The 19,863-nt window shown below is 51.3% G+C and overlaps 1 protein-coding gene and 1 long non-coding RNA gene across 5 annotated transcripts in view; both read right to left on the reverse strand.

Annotated features, from left to right (window-relative positions):
- The window catches only part of Ptpre (protein tyrosine phosphatase receptor type E), a 131,143-nt gene that overhangs the window by 74,217 nt on the left and 37,063 nt on the right, over positions 1–19,863 (reverse strand). For all 4 annotated transcript variants that reach the window (XM_027929927.2, XM_027929925.2, XM_027929924.2 and 1 more), the window contains exon 2: positions 3,009–3,031. Coding sequence is in view for 3 of the 4 variants with exons in the window: in XM_027929925.2 (XP_027785726.1) it covers positions 3,009–3,031 (23 nt within the window). In the remaining variant the exon portion in view is untranslated. The remainder of the gene's footprint in view (positions 1–3,008; positions 3,032–19,863) is intronic.
- On the reverse strand, positions 284–1,028 carry LOC114088383 (uncharacterized). Its single transcript, XR_003581994.2, has 2 exons — positions 921–1,028; positions 284–596 (listed from the first exon to the last, which is right to left on the reverse strand). It is a non-coding gene; the product is annotated as an uncharacterized lncRNA (long non-coding RNA).

The raw sequence follows: 19,863 nt of genomic DNA on the forward strand, positions 1-19,863 counted from the left end.
ATGCCTCCTGTCCTGCCACCTGAAGCCCATCTCCCCAGCTGCACAGCCAGACAGCCAGCTAGCCTGCTCACCGGCCCCGTCAGAATGATACTAGGCCCAGGAGCTTAATTTTAAAAACTACAGATTCTTTTTTTTCCTGTCGTGGTAACCATTCACACCCACACCAAGAAAGAAAAATGACCGGGCAGGTACCAAAAGTGACAGAGGAGGAAGCACAGCGCACCACTGAAGGGCGGCTGGTGGGTGACCGTCCTACTAAACTTCAAAATAAAAATCCACGGCGGCCTAATAGTTGTGCTTTAATTTAGTTGTTTTTTTGTTCCTTTGGTATTTCCATGAACCACAGTGGAACAGTCAACTTACAATATCATTTAATTTTACCTACAGGTAGATACCCCTAGGTTTAAAAATATAAGACCTTAAAGAGTTTGCAGGAAATATTTAACTTCAATTGTGTGTCTTCCATAAATTATTAGTTCTTAAATTCCGTTGCATGAAATACTGAGCCACGGAAACCCCCAGGGATGTGAGCACGCTCCGGTTGAAAGAAACTCAGTCCACTTGAAACCCAATGTGAGCAGTTGACAGTGGCACTTCTACAAGCACATGGTTACATGCAAGGAAAAGAAAAGGAAAAGAAGCTTGAGAATGGGGGCGTGGCTAAAGACTCCTAATTCGACTCAACAAGGAAAAAATCTGATTCATTTTTTGAAAGTCAAATATTAATTTGGGTTTTTAATGAAAAAATCAGGGATTATTTCTATAAAGGGAACTCTGATATCCACAAAAGGGGGGACACATACACAACAGCCCAGTTAAATGCCTCCTTTAAAAGTTAAAAACAGTTGTCTTAATTCTGTGATGAGGTTAAGAATTAGAATAGCAGTAATAACAGTAGCTGGCATTTATTAAATGCTTACCTTGGGCCACATATTTAGATATCACAACCAGAGACTCATTCATATGGTGGCATATTCGCTCAGCAAGGGGCTACCTGGCTCCTGGCTTGTGATGTCTCCAATCACAGGAGGCTGCGCTGCCCTGCCCAACAGGGATTCTTATGTAGTTCTCACTGACTCAAAAGTAAGTCTCTAATCCCACAAGTTAGAAATATATTTCCTTCTATTAATTGATATTCTGAGGCTCAGGGAAGTCTAAAATGGTTAGCAATGGAAATGCAACAGGTTAAAAGACCAGCCAGATTTTCCTCCCAGCAGCCCAGTAACTGGTTCCAGATGGGGCAGCATGAGGTACAGTGGGCAGGAGGCCCATACTTCAAATATCTGCTCCTCATGCCAAAGACAAAGATTCCTGAAATTGGAAGCAATGTAAATCCAGGAACTCAGCAGTTCCCTAAGCAGAACTGAAATAGTGGCCACGGATTGGGCCAGGAGGAAAGGAGGTGCTGCCCAGAGCTGCTCTGCTACCATGCATCCTGGGTAGAGACCAGGAGGCACTGGAGCCAGCTCCTGGACATAGGCCTGGGCAGGGCCCCAACTTCTAAACTTCTAGCCGGGGTTGAGACAGTGCTGGGGAGAAGGGGACCTGAGCAAGCACCTGTCACAGGATCTCTCCACTGGAGAGCTGCTGACTCACTACCCAGCAGTGGGTCCTCTGGCCAAGAGGCTGGAACTCCTAGAACCGGCAGAAGGCAAGGCTGCAAGTGGAGGGCCAGCAAGAACAGGGAGTCGAGCAGTGCCAAGGTCTTGCTGGGAACAAGCCCAGGCCCCCTGGGCTTCAGAAGGAGATGCATTTGTGGGGTCTGACCCTCAAATATTTCATTCCAGCATGGGAGGCGCATTCTCAAAGCACTTGGAGCCACTGGTTTTGATGAGCATCATATTTAATATGTGTCCTAGCCATTACGGACAAGCCAACACCTCTGGCTGGGACTCTGAGGCAACAGGGATTGCAGACTTCGTGTAATTATGTCTCCATCCCACAAATGTTATTCCAGTAAGATCCTCCCCTTTGATCCCACCATTAACATCTACCCATGCAGAGTATGCCACTCGGAATGGATGACACCCAGTCATGGTACAACAGGTGCCAACAATGGTAGCAAAACCAGTTTAGTAGGTAGCTCTTCTCTAACTCGATAAATTTTTCACTATATTTCACATTTCTTACTGAAGTAAGGAGAGATATCCAGGCAACCGAAACGCCTTTGGTGACACCAGGAATAACCACAAACATTCATGTCCAGATGGAATGGTGTTGTAAAGGGCCTCTGCCTATAAGAAGGGGCAGCCAGGACAAAAGAGCTGAGCCATTGGCCTTAAAATAATTCTGGGGCACAGCAAATCTCAAATAAGGTTATGCGTTTAGGAAATAAAGCTTCCCAGTGGCCAGGGTCATGGTGCTAGGGGTCGAGAGAGTTCCATGTACCTCTTGCGCACACTGTGGACATTCAGATTTCCTTCCCTGGCTTTCTGCAGGAAACGGAACAGCATTAAGTTGATTAAATAGATCACAAAACAGCTATGGTGTTTAAAGTTTTCCCTTTCTAAGGACATCAAAGCCATGGAATTTTGCTGTGGCCTGGTCCCCCAAAGGCATAAAATGTGTGACAGCGACACGGTTTTTACCAGGCGTGCAATCCAGAAAATCTCCTTTTTAGCAGTTCTCCCACAGCAGATCAATTTAAGAAGCAATTACCACCCGTGCAATTATGCACCTCCGTGTGCCCTCATAGGCGTCAAATGTGTGCCACAGAGATAAGGGAAGCCCTTTGGAGAGTACCCATGAGTCAGAGAAAGGAAGCACGTGCAGAGGGTGCTCTCAACAACACAGTTCAGGATCCGGAGCAGCCGAGCCAAAGGTAAAAAGCGATGCGACTACAAGTGTGAAGCCCCCTGGCCCACGGCGAGGCGTGGAGCGAAAATGTCACCCACCGACCATGAGGCCCTCTTCCTCAGGAAAACAAGCCCCACAGTGGAATCCCACACAGTCTTATAGCTAGTTAACTATACAGTGAAAAAATAAAAAAAAAAAAGTTTCGTACTCACCAAGTGAAAACGAGGGCTATAGTCTGAAAAAGAAAGAAGAAGAAACAGTGTCAGTCTCCTGGAGAACTCCGGGTGTCGATGCTTCAGACAGCGTCCAGACCCAACCTCTGCTGTGGTCTCTGGCTGCCAGTCCACCAAGGGAGACCCCTGATAGGCCCCAATGCCTGGTGTCCAGCCCCTAAGACCCCCACAGTCTGCTGCTCCTAACGTAGTGTGTGTTTCCTTGCCGTTGAGGATGGCCCCGTGAGATCTGGCTGGGGCACCCTGTCTGTTTCACAGAGCCACCAGTATCCAGCCTGACCATTCACTTAGTTCTCATGTTAGATTTTTTTTTTAATTAAGGAAAAGGCTTTTTAAAGGTATAATTGACATGACAAAATTCACTTGTTTAAAGTGTATGATTCAACAGTTTTTTCAGTATATTCACAAAATTTGCAACCATCACTATAATCTAATATTAGAACATTTTTTCACCCCAAAGGAAGCCTCACACCCATTGGCTCCCAGCTTTGCCCTTCCACCTTGGCCTGGAGACACTCAGCTACTTTCCATCTCTGTGGATTTCCCTGTTCTGGACGATCCACCTAAATAGGTTCACTCAACATGTGACCTTTTTACAACTGGCTTCTGCAACGGAGCGTAATGTTTTTCAGGTCCGTCCATGATGCAGAATGTGCCAACACTTTACAGAAAACTAATCTTTCATGGCCATATTTGTTTTTTTTACCCACTATTCTGTTGGTGGACACAGTGCTCATGTTCCTGTGTGAGTGGTCAGTACTGGGGCTAGTGGGCTTCTGTCCACCTGTGGATGGACACCATGCTCAGCTGGGAGTGCACACTTGCACTGATGAAGGGTGGAATCATGTTTTGATTGTTGCTGTTTTAAAATAGCTAAAGCAGTACATGATGTTTTCTACCAAAACAGACTGCTTGTTATCTGAGTCCTGGCAAGGCTGGTTATTTTAAACCAAACACAATAAAGACTCTACAGTACAAATTATAACAGGTTGTTATAAAATCACTATATTGTTAAATTAAAAATTGACTCATGAAATAGGTTTGAAGCCAAAGAAGCAAAAGAAATAGTTGTGGTTACTAAGCGATTTTTAAATCTGCTTGTGCAAATCTATAGCTAAAATTAATCTTAATGATGGAAGATGGATTGCTCCCCTCTCTAATAAGAAGAACAAAACAAAGATATCTGCTCTCATCACTCATATTTATCATCCTGCTGGAAATCTTAGCCAATATAATAAGATAAGAAAAATAAATAAAATACATAGGAATTAGAAAGGAAAAAAGAATAAGGCTTTAGTCTCAAATGATGTGATAGTCTGCATAGAAAATAAGATGCCACTACTAGGAAAGAAGTATCTCCTAGGAAACCTGTATAAAACAATGGGGAGACAATCTGTGGAATAACTCGTGAAATCATGGAGGGTTTCTGGGGTGCTGTGAAGCCCCACATAACATAGAGCCCACTAGTGGTGTAGAGGGGCACTCAGTATTGGGCAGGAGGTGGTCACTGGGGATTGCTGGGGATAGTTGAACTGCTTTTTTTGTAGTAGCGTATTACAAGAGTCCACCCCCTCTTACTTCACAAGACCCAGGGAAGATTCTGGAAAGTGTGACTTGTGTTTGCTTGAGGCCAAGAAAGGGGAGAAGCCAGGTGTGGACATTGCCTCCACTCTCTCAGGAGGGTTGATACAAGTGTTCAAACCTATTCTTCAGTGCAGTTAAATAAACCTGTTGGTAAGTAGCAGCTTTTGGAGCAGGGCAGCAAGCAGAGGCAGCGAGCTCAAGTCAAACCACAAGGAAAAGCCAGCCTGGCATGAATTCAGGAGGGCATTTTGTCAACAACTGGATAAATAAATGAATAAAGCAATCGACAAAACCCTGGTCAAACACAGATAATTAAAAACCTAACTTTGAATAAGTTTTTTTAAACAAAGAATAATTGAAGAATGGTATTGCAAATAGATTATGTAGTTTGTTCGTTTGTGGTTCATGAAACCACAACTTCAGTTTCTCTAAGTACAGAAGTAGAGCAAAACCCAAACAACTACCTGTTCCCTAAACTACACCTGACCCGAGTACACCCGTTCCCAAGGCCCCAGTGGGAATGGTCACTGTGACACTGAGCAGAGTGTTGGAGAATGTGAAAGAAGCACAGGAGAGCCATGGGTTGGGGGGGTGGTTCATGAGGGCGGGTCCAGAGCTGAGCAGCCTCCTTGCACAAGCTGGAAGCTTCCTGCCGTATCCTGAGGGGCAGCATCCTCCACAAGGGGAAGGAGGGCTGAGCTTCACAGTGCCCATGGAGTGCCTGGGGCTGCTCCGCCACATCTCCCAACTGTCCCAACAGGCGAGGAGACCATTGTTAAGAGGAGGACGCTGAGGCTTGGAGAGCTTCTCCACAGGTTGCAGAGCGAGGAGGAGCAGCAGGAACGGCCACCCAGCCACCCTGCTGGGCCTCTGGGGAAAGCCATCTGCATGGCCTTTCACCTTGGTTTCCTTGGGGTTTGGGTGGTATCTCTGCTCCCCCAGGGAGGTGGTAATCCCTTCAGGCAGGGCTCACTTCCTCTCTCTGGGTTCCTAGTGGCTGGGTCCTGCTCACAGGGAGGGGGAGCCCAGAAGTGCACTTTACTGAGGGCCTCAGTGACATCGGATCCTTCATTCCTTGAAATCTCTTCCAATCCTAGGGAGAGGCCACTGGGTTCTCTGCTCCATAAAACACCTGGAAGGACAGTTGTCCACATCCTTCCTGCAGGGAGAACTGGGTCTCTGGGGGTGGCCTGGCCCCTGAGCTGGCGCTGGGTAGGTGGGTCCCCAGAGTGCACAGTTGCTGCCACTCTGCTTCCAGGAGCTGAACAGGAAGGAAGCCCAGCCCGCCCTGGGAAACCCTGGGAAAGCGGCTGCGACAACCTGGAATAGGGAAAGTCAGCCCCAAGAGAGGCGGGAGGGCGGGGGGGAGTTCAGATAAGGAGGCAGGAGCTCCTGGAGGAGGTGGCCAGAGCGGGCTCAGCCTGGTGGCTCTGGATATGGAGAGACGATAGGGAAGTAACTGAGGGCTCCAACTCTGCCCTCAGGTCAGAAAACAGGTCTATGGTGTGAGAACCAGCCCGTTGGAACTGTTCCACTGCAAGGAAATCAGTTATTTCCGAGACGGACAGAATGGGCCAATCTTTCCAAACTCAGACAAAAGCAAAATGTCTCTCGCGCACACCCAGGGCTAAAAGCATTGCAAGCATCTGAGTGGGCAGCATTACGGTGCTGAGCGGCGTGCGTATTTGTAAGCTTCCCTTGTTGCTCAGATGCAGATTTGCATTTTATTTAAAAATGTTTACATACACATTTCTACACGTGTAACATACCTAAAATACGAACTTTTAAATGATGCGTGAAATTTTTTCTAAAGCACGGTCACACATGATGATACTTCATGTAATTAAATAATGGGGACAAGGATCTTGAAGAAGTTCTGTGGTGAGAGATCACAACGCAGGCCACATTCCTCCATCCTGGATGTGTTCTCTTGGGCTCCCCTTTCTGCCCCCCACTGCAAAGACAGTGGGCTGGCCCAATGACAATGAATAAGAGAGCACGGGGCGGGGTGGGGGCACAGACTGCTACTCACTCCCGATCACAGCGACCTCCAAGCACAGGGACTACGACGAGGAGGGAAGTGCATCATGTTTCTGAATCATCAGGCTTCAGAGTCTCACGCTGCCGCCCTCTGCCAAGTCTCACAGTTCCTTGTTTACCTTCCAAGCATCAGCAAAGCTGTTACTTTCTCTAATGTAGGAAAGAAAGGCTGGAAGGAGCCACTGCAGCCGGGGTGGGTGGGAGGGAGGCCGCCCTGACATGAAGGAGTCTGGCTGAGCCTTATCCACCTGCCCAAGGCCTCAAGCCACCTTGAAAGGGGCTGAAACCTTCAAAAATAATTCTGCAAAGGCAGGAAAAAAAGTAGCCACTTCCTCAACCACGCATTCTGCCAACACACAGCAAGACTCCTAAATATTTGGCGACTTTTAGGAAGGTATTCATGGGCAGCTGCTTGACAAAGATCCATGCACACCCTGCCTTCAGCACACCCCACCCCAAGCACACACAGGGTGCCTCTCTAACTACTCCACGGCAGGAGCACCCTCTTTGGATTTAGAAACAATGCAAATCGGTAAGTCAGAGGGACTCATTTTTACAAGTACAAATGGTTTCCTTACTGTTGAGTCTGTCGTCTGTCTGTGCCCTTACCATCACTGTGGACTTTAGGAGCACAGTGACTTGAACCAGTTGTCTTCCGAGGGGCAGGGTCTGCTCCAGCCCCAGAGGGCACCTTAATGATTTTCTGGCCTCTTGGTGCAGGGCGGGCGTATCCACTTCTCAGATAGTGACAGTCATGGTCAGGTTTTTCTAAACAAATCTTTGTCCCATGAGCAGCTTCCCTGCAGGGGTCCAGCTTGGGGTGGTATGGACAGCTGCATCAGGGAAGCTCCTTGGAGAAGCACCACCGTAAAGCGGGGTCCATGCCAGATGCCCTGCTAAGCATAGACAGGGACCTCTGACCCCTCTGCACACTCCCAGGAGGAATCTGTTCTAGATCCGCTTTGTAGATGAGGAAACCAAGCCCCAGAGAGGTAAATCATTTGCCACAAAGTGTGCTACCACAGAAGAGTGCAATGGGACCCAGGGCTGCCCCCGCCTTCTCTGCCTCCCTGAGCTCTTAGGAACTGGCTGCACTAAGTTCCTGGCTATGCTGTTTGTCCCCCTGGGCTGCCCCTGGGGGCCCCTGCAGGACCCTCTGTCCACAGCACACTCAGCTAAGGCATGGCTCTAGGATCCCCAGCCCAGCTTCTCAGACCCTTCTTGACCTCATCATCCACCCTCCGAGAGCTTGGGGGAGATATCCCAGGGGTGTGCCACCTCCCTATGCCTTGCCCTCAGTGCCCATTGGGGTTGGGGCCCCGCAGGGGGCTCTGAGTGTCACAGAACCCTTACAATGTGGAGGATGAAGGCAGGCTCCCAAGATGCACCTATGAGCCCCTCAGCTCACCTCAGAGGGACCAAGGACCAAAGAGGGTCTGAGCCCCCCAAATCATAGCCTCTGCACCCTGCCACCCAAGACGCTCTCTCCCACCCACAACCTAAGTCCAGTCCTGACTCCAGGAATCTGATGCTCTCTGCCCAAGGCCAGCTTTGCCTCGTTTGCTTGGCCTTGGGAAAACGTCCAGTGTACCAGACTCCGCATGTTGGGAGGGCGAGGGGCAGGCTTTACATCATCCCTCAAAAACTTCCAAGAAAAAAGGGGCATTGTTGGAATTGTTCTAGAAGTGTCAAAAATACGCAGCTGCGACTTCCAGCCATGTTTCCATCTGCTCTGCCACCGTCTGCCAGTGGGAAGTCCTAGAGCAGTCCCAGGGGTCCTCACGCTCACGGCAGCCGGTGCCCTTCAGCCAGGCCATAGTCTGGGGCCCCTGCCACGTCCAGCATGGGGCCACCTGTGAGCCGCCTGGCACCCCCAGGTCTGAGTGACACCCCCAGGTCTGAGTGACACCCCCCGGGTCTGAGCGACACCCCCAGGTCTGAGTGACACCCCCCAGGTCTGAGTGACACCCCCAGGTCTGAGTGACACCCCCCAGGTCTGAGCGACACCCTCCAGGTCTGAGTGACACCCCCCAGGTCTGAGCGACACCAGGTCTGAGTGACACCCCCAGGTCTGAGTGACACCCCCCAGGTCTGAATGACACCCCCCAGGTCTGAGCGACACCAGGTCTGAGTGACACCCTGCTTCACTTGCTCTCTTCTAACCAAGTGGGGTCCAGCCCCAGCTGTGGCCCACAGGCCCCTTGCCCCCAGCTGCTGGGCCTGCCTCTGGTCTCCTCCCACGGGTCTACGGGTGCCATGCAGAGCTCAGCCATGTTCTAAAGTAATGCCAGCCTGCGCAGGGCCCAGGGCCTGGTCTGTAATACCAGAGTGGGGGTGAGATCGTGGGTCTCCTGGGCATGGCACCGAGAGCACTCTGTCCTCCAGCAGGATCAGGACTTTCCACCAAAAGTCATCCGACCTCAGAATCTTTTTCCAGTTGGCATAGAAAACAAAAGCGAAGGACATAGTTTGATGGCTTCACTTCTCTGCAGTGACATTCTTGCTGTGTGTTTCCTGGAGGGAAATAGAAATGAACTCCTCAAGGACTCCCGCAGGCATGTTGCCACAGTCCGCTCCTTGGCGTGTTTCTGTGGACATATGTGTTTGGAGGTGTGACTGCACGGTGAACTCACTGAGCCACCTTTTCTAGTGAAACTGGAGAGAAACAGTCTATAGGCTGAAGAGAGGCATCCATCCCCTTTGCTCAACCAGAGGGGGAATTCCATGGTGTACCTGCTGCTGCCCTACCAAGTCCAAAGACCATTCTCATCGTCCAGGTGTTAATCTTAGGGTTGATGCTGGGGACTGGCGGGATGTGGTCCAGGAGAGCATGCAGAGGCTGCAGTCACTGGCTCCCAAACATAAATGTCTCCACCAACTGAGTGAAGCAAGGGAGACGCCTGGGTAGGGTAAGCTGGACTGGTGGGGAGCCTTGGTCCCACTTTACCTGACAGTGTTCCTATCCTAACTCAGCTGGGATGGGCAGACTCCCCTCTCTCTCATTCCGCAGACTGGGCTCAGACTGCAGAGGGTGCCCAGGACAGGCTGGTTGGGTACATGAACACTAAATTTGTTTCAAAAGGTATTTTTCTTGAGTAAATTTGTGTTGATTGAACCTCAGAGAACACGATGCATCTCTAATATTCAGACATAGGAAGCCAATGTTGGTAAACGTTCCTTTCTAGATTGTCAATCTGAATCGCACCTGCCTTTCCCCAGGTGACTCTAGGTATGTGACTAGGCTGCCAACTATGTGTGCGAAGGCTCTGGCTGGTGACTCTTTTGACACTGACCAGCCACAAGCCTGCAGAGCCATGTGACTCAGCAAGGGCAAGGCCAGCAGAGTCACTACTCAGAGGTCTGCTCCTGCCACGGACCCCGGATGAAAGCAAAGGTAGGGCTTCCTGCCTCATTTAAAAGTGCAACTGCTGCTGTTCATTAAAATGCTGGCTGTCACAGATCCAATCCCCATGGCGGAGGACCACTTCACTAGAATAAATAAATGCAATTTTACTGTGAAAGAACAACAGCTATTGCTAATGAATGCAGGAGACAGCATTTTTGCTGATCAAGCTGGTGTGGAGAAGAGCAGGGCACGTGAGCTCACGCCCTCTGCATTGCTTATCGGAGAGTGCATGCTCCTGGGCAAGGGCCTTGGGCCGGCAGAGGCCACAGCAACCGGCTCTCACAGGCACCGTCCCAGCGCCCTCCCTGACTTCTTTGTGCTGTTCCCTGATAGCTCAAACCTGCCAGGTTCGACTCACATGAGCCCTGCCCTCAATGTCTTGTCCCCGCCCTCCAGGGTGGCCTGGTCCTGCCCAGCACTCTCTGTCCTTACCACCTCTTCCTTCTGTCTACAGCTTCCCCCTAACAGCCCCCTCATGGCAATTCACAGGGCAGGGCAGTGGACATAGGTCAGGCCATGCCTGCTGCCCTACCATGTGGGCAGGTGTGACCCTCCCTTGACAGATGGCCAGAGCAAGGGGACCACTAGACACACAAGCCACAGCTAGCTCGGTGCCATCTAAATAGGAGCTGCTGTCTTGAGAACTTCTTTATTACCTAAACACCTCTGTGCACAATCCAGCAGCTCGGAAAATCCCAGGTGGATGAATGGATAAAGATGCTAAACCAGTCACTTAGCACTTACTGAGCATCTAGTGTGAGCCAGTGATGTGCCGAGTGCTAGGGATTTAGAGCTTAAAAGAAAATCCACTCACAACCCTCAAGGCCTCTACCCTAAAGGAAGTCCAAAGACAAGCCTCCAAACAGACTTCTGGAGCACAGAGGGTTGAGAGCTGGATCGTGGCAGGCCCCGGGGGCAGTGAAACACAGAAGCAGTGGCTCCTAGCCTGGGGCTGGCCCAGTCAGGGCATCTTTCTCCAGAATTAGATTTCAAGGAGACCAGAAGAAGGACATCCCTGTGGTCCAGATGGTGTGCTTGAGGGCTGTGGCAGAGGGGTGGGGCTGGGGGCTACGGAAGAACAGGCAGCATCCACGTGCCTGGAGACATGTGGGGAAGGAAGCAGGTGACCTCAGGCTGGACCAGGGACATGGGTAAGGTTGTGGGCTCAGGCTCAGGGCCATCAGAGATGTGGCTGACTGTGACACGCAGCCCTCGCCATGCAGGGATGCCACTCAGAGATTACGAAAAAACACATCAGTGCCAGACACAGAGGGAGAAGCATCCTCCAGACGACGGATCCTTCGCAGGGACGTGCTTCCCAGAGCAGAGGAGTTTGTTACATATTGGGAAGAAAGATTTTGAAAATTAGGGGACATATAAGTTGATCTGCCAATCAACTGGTTGGTTTGTCAAAGCACCCTCAAATATTTGGGTGTAATGATCGCTCCTGTCCATCAGGCCGACCTGACTCATTTCAACTAGTTATTAATTAGAATCCCTTGAAAGTGCACAGGGGAGAGTCCAGATTTAAAACAGATGAGAAGAGCCGAGAACGCCGTGGCTGCCCACTGCGATGTCTAAAGAGGAAAAGCTAAGCATCTCTCCTCTTTAACATAGAGTTTGTCATAAAAGGTAAGCTTTGGGGGAACTCACAAATCACCCAGCTCCTGGCAAATCCGTCTCCAGGCCTAATACACATTGCTGAGGACAAGCACCTATTTTTCGCTGCCACTGAAAAAGTTCTGTGAACTTGTAACGAATCCGTCCTCCACAGGGAAGAACACTGCCGCATTCATTTGACAACAAAAACAGCATTATCACAAAAATATGCAGCGCTCCATTCTGGAACAATCCTCCGCCACAAAAGTGTAATGCTGGACAGCTTTCTGTTCTGTCCACCTACAAAGGCCAGCTCTCCCCTTCCACCGCCAGGCAGCGCCTCCGGGAGGCTCTCGGAAAACGACTTTCTTTACACCTCAAGATCTCACCTTGGAATGCCATGTGCTCAGGCTGCCGGGGCTCATGGTGGGAACGGTGCCAAGGCTTGGGAGAGGGGAGGTGTCACAGGCCAGAGGTAGAGTGGGCTGACGTAAGCCTGCACATACCTGGGGGTCAGTGCCCTCCCTGCCCCCCGCGTGGGCAGGTGGTCTTTCTGGAATCCACCCTCTGAGGGAAGGAGAAGGAAGCAGTGTTTTCTTGAGCCAGAGCCCTGCCCTCTGATGCAGTGGAAGGCTGGGTGGCTGTGGGCAGGTCCCTTCACCTCTCGGTACTTCAATGTTCTCTACACATGAGGTCACTGATATGTCCCTCAGAGCTCCACGGTGATGACCCAGTGAGATAATGTGTGGGTGATCCTGGAGTTGTGAGGAGTGAGGCCCAGGAAAAGAGAGAAATGTCACTGCTGACCCCTGATGTGGCCATGGGTGGGGTCTGTGCCCAGGGAATAGAGGCGTCCCTATGCTACCTAATAACCACATTGACTAAGGACAGGCTAGATCCCTCACATACAGGATTCCATCTGATCTCAAGACGACCCTGAAGTGACTTGCTTGAGGCACATGGTTGGTAAGAGGTTCCAGCTAGATCTGCTACAGAGCCAGATCCAGAGCAAGCCCCCTACATTGGGACAACCCCCAACTTGGCTCCAGGGTCAGGAGTCCCTTCCTGGGGACAAGCTGTGTAAAGGAGTGGCCTCCAGGCACTGGCCAGGGGCAGTGCTCAGGACTCAGCTGATCAGAGGAAGGACATGGGCCATGCTTCCTTGCCCTCAGGGTAAAGCAGCCCAGCATCCTCAATAAGCCAGTACTTGGTGTGACACGTCCCTGAGGAGCCTACAGACATGTGCTCTGCCCACCCAACCCAAAGTCATTGAAGGTTCACAAGCAAATCCAAAGAAAAGCTCCTGGGGGCTCTGGCAGACCAGGCCCTGTCTCCAAAATGTGGGAAAGCTGCACTTAGTCCAAGCTGGGCCCAAGGTTGAGGGACACCTCTTGGTCCACTGGCCATCAGCGGGAACCTGGGGAGGCCTGAGTGAGCAACCTGGCCTCTGGAGGGGATGTTGGCCACTGGAATTGGAAATGTTGTGTTCCAACCAATCTCCTCCTTCCCGAGAGTCTCAGGCTGTCGGGAGTTCCCTGGAAATCACAGGGGGAAGGGCAGTGTCCTCCTCGCTGGCAGTTGTTTTTAATATTTATTTTTTAGTTTTAGGTGGACATAATATCTTTATTTTATCTTTATATGGTGTTGAGGATTGAACCCAGTGCCTCGCGCATGCCAGGTGAGTGCGCCACCACTCGAGCCACATCTCCAGCCCCTCACTGGCAGTTTTGCTTTCCAAGGTCTCAGCTACCCATGGTCAACCAGGGTCCAAAAATATTAAATAAAATGATCCAGAAATAAACAATTCACAAGTTCTGAATTCCTAGGTGTTCCGAGTAGTGTGATTCACGTCCCTCGCTGTCCCAGCAGGGACGTGAATCACACCCTGGTCCAGCGCACCCACGCTGTGTATAGTGGCCACCCGTGAGCGGCTCTGCAGCTGTCTGGGCAAGCAGGCTGTCGCAGATCGCAGAGCTGTGTTCAAGTGGCCCTTGTTTAAATTACCGTCCAACCCCACGCCCGTCATGGTACTGGCAATTGTACTCCAGTTCATTGCTAGAATCGTCCCATTTCATGACCAGTTGGGGTTGCTGATCTCTTTTGGTACCTAATTTATAAGTCAAACTTCATCATAGTTGTGTCAAACCTTGTCCTAACCCAACTCTACGGGTTCCCTGGTACCTGCCTTGGGCTGGACTCCCTGCGTCCACAGGGCCTGGGTCGGGTGTGGGCGTCTGAGGTGGTTCACCTCAAGGTGCCAGCCCTGCCGATTCCCCATTAGGGTGATGCCTACACCCAACAAGAGAAGGTCATGTTCGTGTTAAGACTACTTCACATTTCAGCCTAGCGAGACTCCCAACAGGACAAGACCTCTGCCAGGGACACAGGACACGGCAGTGACACCTGCAGGTTCTGTGACAAATAAGGGACAGGATAACGGCCCTGGTGGATCTTGCCAGCTCTACTAATCCTAAAGACACAGCCCCAGGTAAATTTCACCTGGGGACAATGTATTTTAAAATGACTACTCATTTACGAACTTCATGACTAAAATGAAATGACCCTCCCCCAGCCAAACATCCTGTTGATGTAAAAAGAAGTTTCATCCACCTAAAATCTCTGGGTAACCAGGAGAGATGGCAGTTGATCTCTTCTGTGAGGGCAGCTACAACCAGAACTGGGGCCTTGCTAGTAAACCGAGCTCACTGTTGGAGGAGCAGAGGAACAGCCCAAACCACAGCGTCAGAGTTGGGAAGAACAAAGAGCTCTGCAGGCTGTTCCCAGGCATCCTTCCACCTGTGGACCAGCTGGACCACTGTGGACCAGCAGGTGCTCATCAAATGCCAGTCACGTTGGGGACATCTGATTAGGAGCTTTAGGCTACATGAAAACATGGATGAGTTATCAGCGGTGTCGAGGGGAGGTCTGCCCAGGGTAACAAGGAAGGGAGCTCAGCTGGGCTTGAAGGACAGGCGTCCACGTGGGGGTAAAGAACAGGAGGAGGAGATGTGGTCCCAGAGCTCTGCTTCCCACTAACTCTGCAGGTACAGACCTGTTACCTCAGAGCTGTGATGACACTGACCAGACCCCTTCCTTTCCTCCTGTTGGACTGGCTGGCTTCTGAGGTTAGGGTGGTCTGGAAAGTCAGAAGCAGCTCAGTCCTGAAAGCCGCTAGAGGACAGGGTCCCTGGGGTTCCCCACTGGAATCTGCATGTGGGGGGTTATCTCACCCACAAGTTTAAATTCCTCTGCAAAAAAGACGAACAACTCAAATTCAACATTTTGAACACTGGGATCGAGGTTGCACATCAATCCAAATTCTGGAATTTCTGGACAGGAGAGAGGAGGGGACGCCCTCGTGCGCCAGCATCCCTGAAGGCTCCTGGAGCCGAGCCCTTGGAGCAAGGCCGAGAGGCTCCCAGACCAACATGCACACTCACAGGGCAACAGGACCTGTGCCAACAGCCCACTCAGCTCTCAGTCCCTGAGGTCAGCCTCCTGCCTGTGCAGGTGTGGGACTCCAGAGCCACCCGCGAGTCCCGGGAGCCCCGCTCTCTGAGCCCACGCACAGCAGCATCTTGGAGCAGAATGGACAGAGGAGTCCCTCTCATCAGCAGACCTGTCCTTTCCCTTTGTGTTTTCATCATAAGATGTCCATTCAAGAGCCAGACGCGGAGAAGCAGACCTCAGTTCTAACTCCTTAGCCATCCTTGAGGGTTAGGGTCCAGTCTCAGAGTAGTGCTTTTTCATGAAAGGATTGATGTGTACATGCTGTGGATTGCAAAAGGAGGCTCCTCCACCTTTTGGGGGATCATGATTGCAAACCCTATCAGGTTTAAAACATGCAGTTGTCTTGGACTGTGGCACCAGGAAAGTGTTTATGTTTCCTGAAAAACTGGGAACGTTCTTTTAATCAGACTAGAACAATGCACGCCATTGTGTTTCACTTTTGCCCGTCAGCCAGGAAGCTCAGGGCCCAACTGAGGCACAATCGCAATCTCCTCTTATCTGCAGGGACAGGAGCTGGCATTAGTGAGTATCACTCAGGCAAGGCGCTTCCACAGACGCGTTTAGTTTAATGCTCTTGCCTGTGCAGTCGTTCTCATCACAATCTCATGGATTAGAAAGTCAAAGGCGGGAGAAGCTGGGAGCCCAGCCACTTGGGTCATCAGAGGTGAGGCGGCACCCAGCCCGCCCTCACCTGGAGCATGGGCCATCCCCAGACGCTGCCTGCTTCCTTCCAGCGGCCCCGAACCCTTCTCCGTGGTGATAAACACACACTACTAAAAAACAGCAGCCAGCAGGATAGAGGCTGGGGCAGCTTCCTGGCCTGGCTCCGGCCAGTGACCCAGGACCTGGGAGGCGCGACGTCCAGGTGGGAGGGTGACGCAGTCTCACTGGGTTGTGCTGGGGCCTGATGGCAGTGGCCTTGATGGTGCACCTTCTCCAAATCAGGTCTCTTACAGTGCCTGCCATGTAAGATTCCTGTTTTTTTTTTTTTTACCCCTATTCTTTTTCCAAAAGGAATTGGGACTTTCTCATCTGATGGTGTAATTCTATAGATGAACTTGAGACTTCTGTTGGAAGAGGAGCTCCTCTCGTGGCTATGAAGGAGGTTGCAGTCAAAGACGGTGAACTTGGGCCCACTATGTGCCAGTCCCACTATGTGCCAGGGGCCCACTATGTTGCCCCTGGAAGGAGACTGGCCAGGCGACTGCACCCTTCTAGCCTCGAGTTCTCCATTTGCAACACGAGGGTAAGTTCACCTTCACCTTGGGGTGGTGGCTGACCAACATACACTACTTTGCTTTGGGGCCACCCAGGTTTAGTGCTAACTGCACCCCCATGCTGGGAAAACCCCAGTCCCCACCTACTTGGGTGCTGGTCAGCTATGATCAGAGGGATGCACAAGGTGACGCCTCCAGGGCACCTGTCACAGGCTCAGTCAAGCCACCTTTTGTCATGACCACAACCTTCCCTCTGTGTGTGTTTTGGCTGTGATGTCTGTCAACACCTGAGAAACTCCCTGGGTCCTAGCTCTCCTTCAGCTTCCTGACCCACTTTAAACGGTAAATGACAGATAACTGCCAGCAACTGCTAACAGATGGTGTGCCCGGAGGGCTCCACGCACCTGTGCAGGGGAGTTGACGCAGGCTTCGGAGGCAGCAGCTCCTGGAGACCGAACCCTGCCAGCCCAGGGTGTGGCGGCTGACCTCTTCCAGCTGCTGGCACCCTCGAGAGTGAGATGAGGAGGAGAATGCCTGTCCTCCAGTCCTCCGGGGTTCCTGCAAGGTGGAGTGAAGATGGGGGCCCCTCTCACCTGTTCATTCCCTATACAGCAAGTGTGGGGCTGCGAGCATGGTCGGCAGCAGACCACTGTGGGGACCCACGATGTGGCAGAGGCATCAGGGTGTCCAGGGGGGAGGGGAGTGGAGGGAGGCAAAGGGACTAGTGTGGCCACAGCTAGAAAGACACACTGCCCAGGCATCCTAGGGTGTCCTGAGGATCAGTGTCCTCTGTGTCTGGTGTCTAGCTGCAGGACATGGTGAGACAGGTGGGACCCTGATTGGGAGGGCCTGACCCTGTCCAGTAGAAGCTGGGCAGACTCCAAGGAATAGCCTGGACTCTGGCTGCACTCAGAGCCTGTAGGGGTCTCCACACTTGGCTCACATGAAACCAGTTTTATCTTCTAATTTCTGGCCACTAAAATATATGTATACTCAGGCTTCCATATAAATTATAATAGGAATTAAAAATAAAATCATTTGTATAACTGTGAAAGGAATCAAAGGGAAATCATGCTTTCTTCCTATTTAAGGAAGCAGGCACCTGATTAGAAGCCAGCTCTTCGGCTAACACCTGGGCAGGGGCTGAAGGGACTGGGTAACGGAGCCCCATGCTCCTGTGGCATGGACAGATGCGATCCCTGATTTTTTTCCCCCCACATTTCCACAGGGATGTAAATCAATTTAAGTACTGAAAATAGCCACAGAAAGGGGAAAAAAAAGATGGAGCTCTATTAGTTACCATGGGAATTACTAATTGAAGCACTTCTTTTGTCTTTTAAACACCCTTGCCATTCTTGTGACATTTAAGATGATAAAATTAAGGGAGCCAGCCTCTATTTCCTGCTATTTGATAATTATACAAATATCATTATGGAAGTTTGAGTTAAAGACTTTTTTTTTTCCAGAATAAAACCCACTATTGCAGCCATGGCATACTTCTTAAGGAAATCAGCCTCGGGCAGAACCGCGGAGGTCAAGAGCAGCTCCTCGGAGTTCTGAGAAACTGGGGGAAAGAGCCCAAATACTTGTATGGCCTTTCAGTGGAAAATGGCCAGGCAGATGCTCCTGTGGTTCAGGGAGAGAGCAGTTCCTGCATGATCCAGAGCGCTCTGACCTCCCCACCGAGCCCTGGCATCCAGGAGCCCCAAACGGCCCAAGTTCTGAAAAGCACACGGCCAATAGCAATGCTCGCCAGGAAGGAAACCCCAGGGTGTCGGCTGGTGCAGAGCTTTCCTTAAACACACCCCGAAACCGCACTTGTACCCAGGGACCATTCCTGAATGCCGCCCACCTGCGTCTCAGTGAGGAGGGCCACAGCTACCTAACGCCAGCACCTTTGGACCGGGAGAGGGAATGCTGGGCAGCAGGGTCACTTATTAGGAGAAAGTCTTTCCCCAAAACTCAGCACTGTCCAGCTAGTCAAGGGCTGACACACAGCATGAGAAACTTCATTAGTTCTTAGACACAGCTAGAAACGATATAGAAATACAGTTGACGAGGGGGAAGGACCCCCTGCCAGAGGACTGGGGGAAGGATGCAATCATCCGCTTCAACCTCAAGTGCCTGGGTTTTGCAGGGAGTGGACTCCTCAGGAAAGAGGCTGGACAGCACTGGGGGCTGCTGATGACCCTGACACTCACTTTAATAAGGTAAAATCGAACACTTTTGCCAAATAATGAAAAGCAGCAGAGTTCACACAGTATGTAAGTCCTCCATGAGGGAGGGGAGCCAGCCTTCAGTCCCGGGCTGCTCTGGGGACAGCGCCCCAGCTGCCACTGCCCAAGGCAGACTCCTTCCTCTGGGCAGGACTTCTGCCCCAGGGCTCAGGGCCTTCCAGGAAGCAAGTATGAGTGGTTCTGGCACCAGGGCTGGTGAGCTGCTGAGCCACTGCTGCTGACCACTGGAGACCCTCCCTAGCCAGGTGGCTCCCCCACCTGCACACCTGTGTGCACCCCTCCCCCACATACACATACACACGTGCTCTGCTGCTGCAGGTAGGGTCTGCCGCCAGGGGTTCTCCACCGCTTCAGGGCTGGCAAGACTTCCTCTGTCCACCTTGGATTCCTCAACTAGGTTCTGCCCTCCCAGCAATGCAGAGTCCTCTTATTTATCCGGACAAAGTATGCTCATTAAAAACAAAACAAAACAAACAAACAACAACAACAACAAAACATTCCTGAGCACCTACTGTGTGCTCTGAAGACACCAGAATGGACCAGCCCAGAAGCTGACTAGAAGCATGTTGACAGATGAGGAAGTGCGACTTGGCCTGGCCGTGGGTCTCTCTGTAGGAAGTGACCTTGGCTGAGGTCTGAAGGAGGAGTGGAGAACATCCAGAAGTTTCTGCCTTCCAGTGAGTGTGGCGTGGAGAGTGGGCCATGCTCCACCAGCCTCTGCCGTGTCTGCTCACTCCAGCCTCTCTCCCCGGGGGGGGGGGGAAGGACCCCAGGGGACAGCAGGTCACCCACCCAGCCACATACCTCCAGGAGCCTAGTTGCTGTCCCACTGGCTATCCTCAATAGATTCCTTTGCAGATGTACCCCTTTTCCACAGCCTAGCCAATGTTTCTCAGCCTGGTACCCCCAATCAAGACTTCTGCCTCTGCATAGGAATCTGAGGACACCCCAGTTTGGCATATCCAAAGCCCCCAGCCTAGCTCCCATCTCTCCCAGATCCTGGCTCTTGTTCATGGCAAGGTCCTTCTTACACACCTGGGCATTACCTAAGCTTGGGGGTTCTTTGCCATGGCACTATCAACGTTTTGGATTGGATAATGTGTCCTGGTGTTGCAGGGTGCTCAGCTCTATCCTCAGCCCCTACCCACTAACTGCCAATAATATCAACCCTCTCCCGAGTCATGACAATCACATATGTTTCCAGACATAACCTATGACCTTAGAGGATGGGGGGCAAAACT

This window comes from Marmota flaviventris, chromosome 4, assembly GCF_047511675.1.
Source record: "Marmota flaviventris isolate mMarFla1 chromosome 4, mMarFla1.hap1, whole genome shotgun sequence".
NCBI lineage: Eukaryota > Metazoa > Chordata > Mammalia > Rodentia > Sciuridae > Marmota > Marmota flaviventris.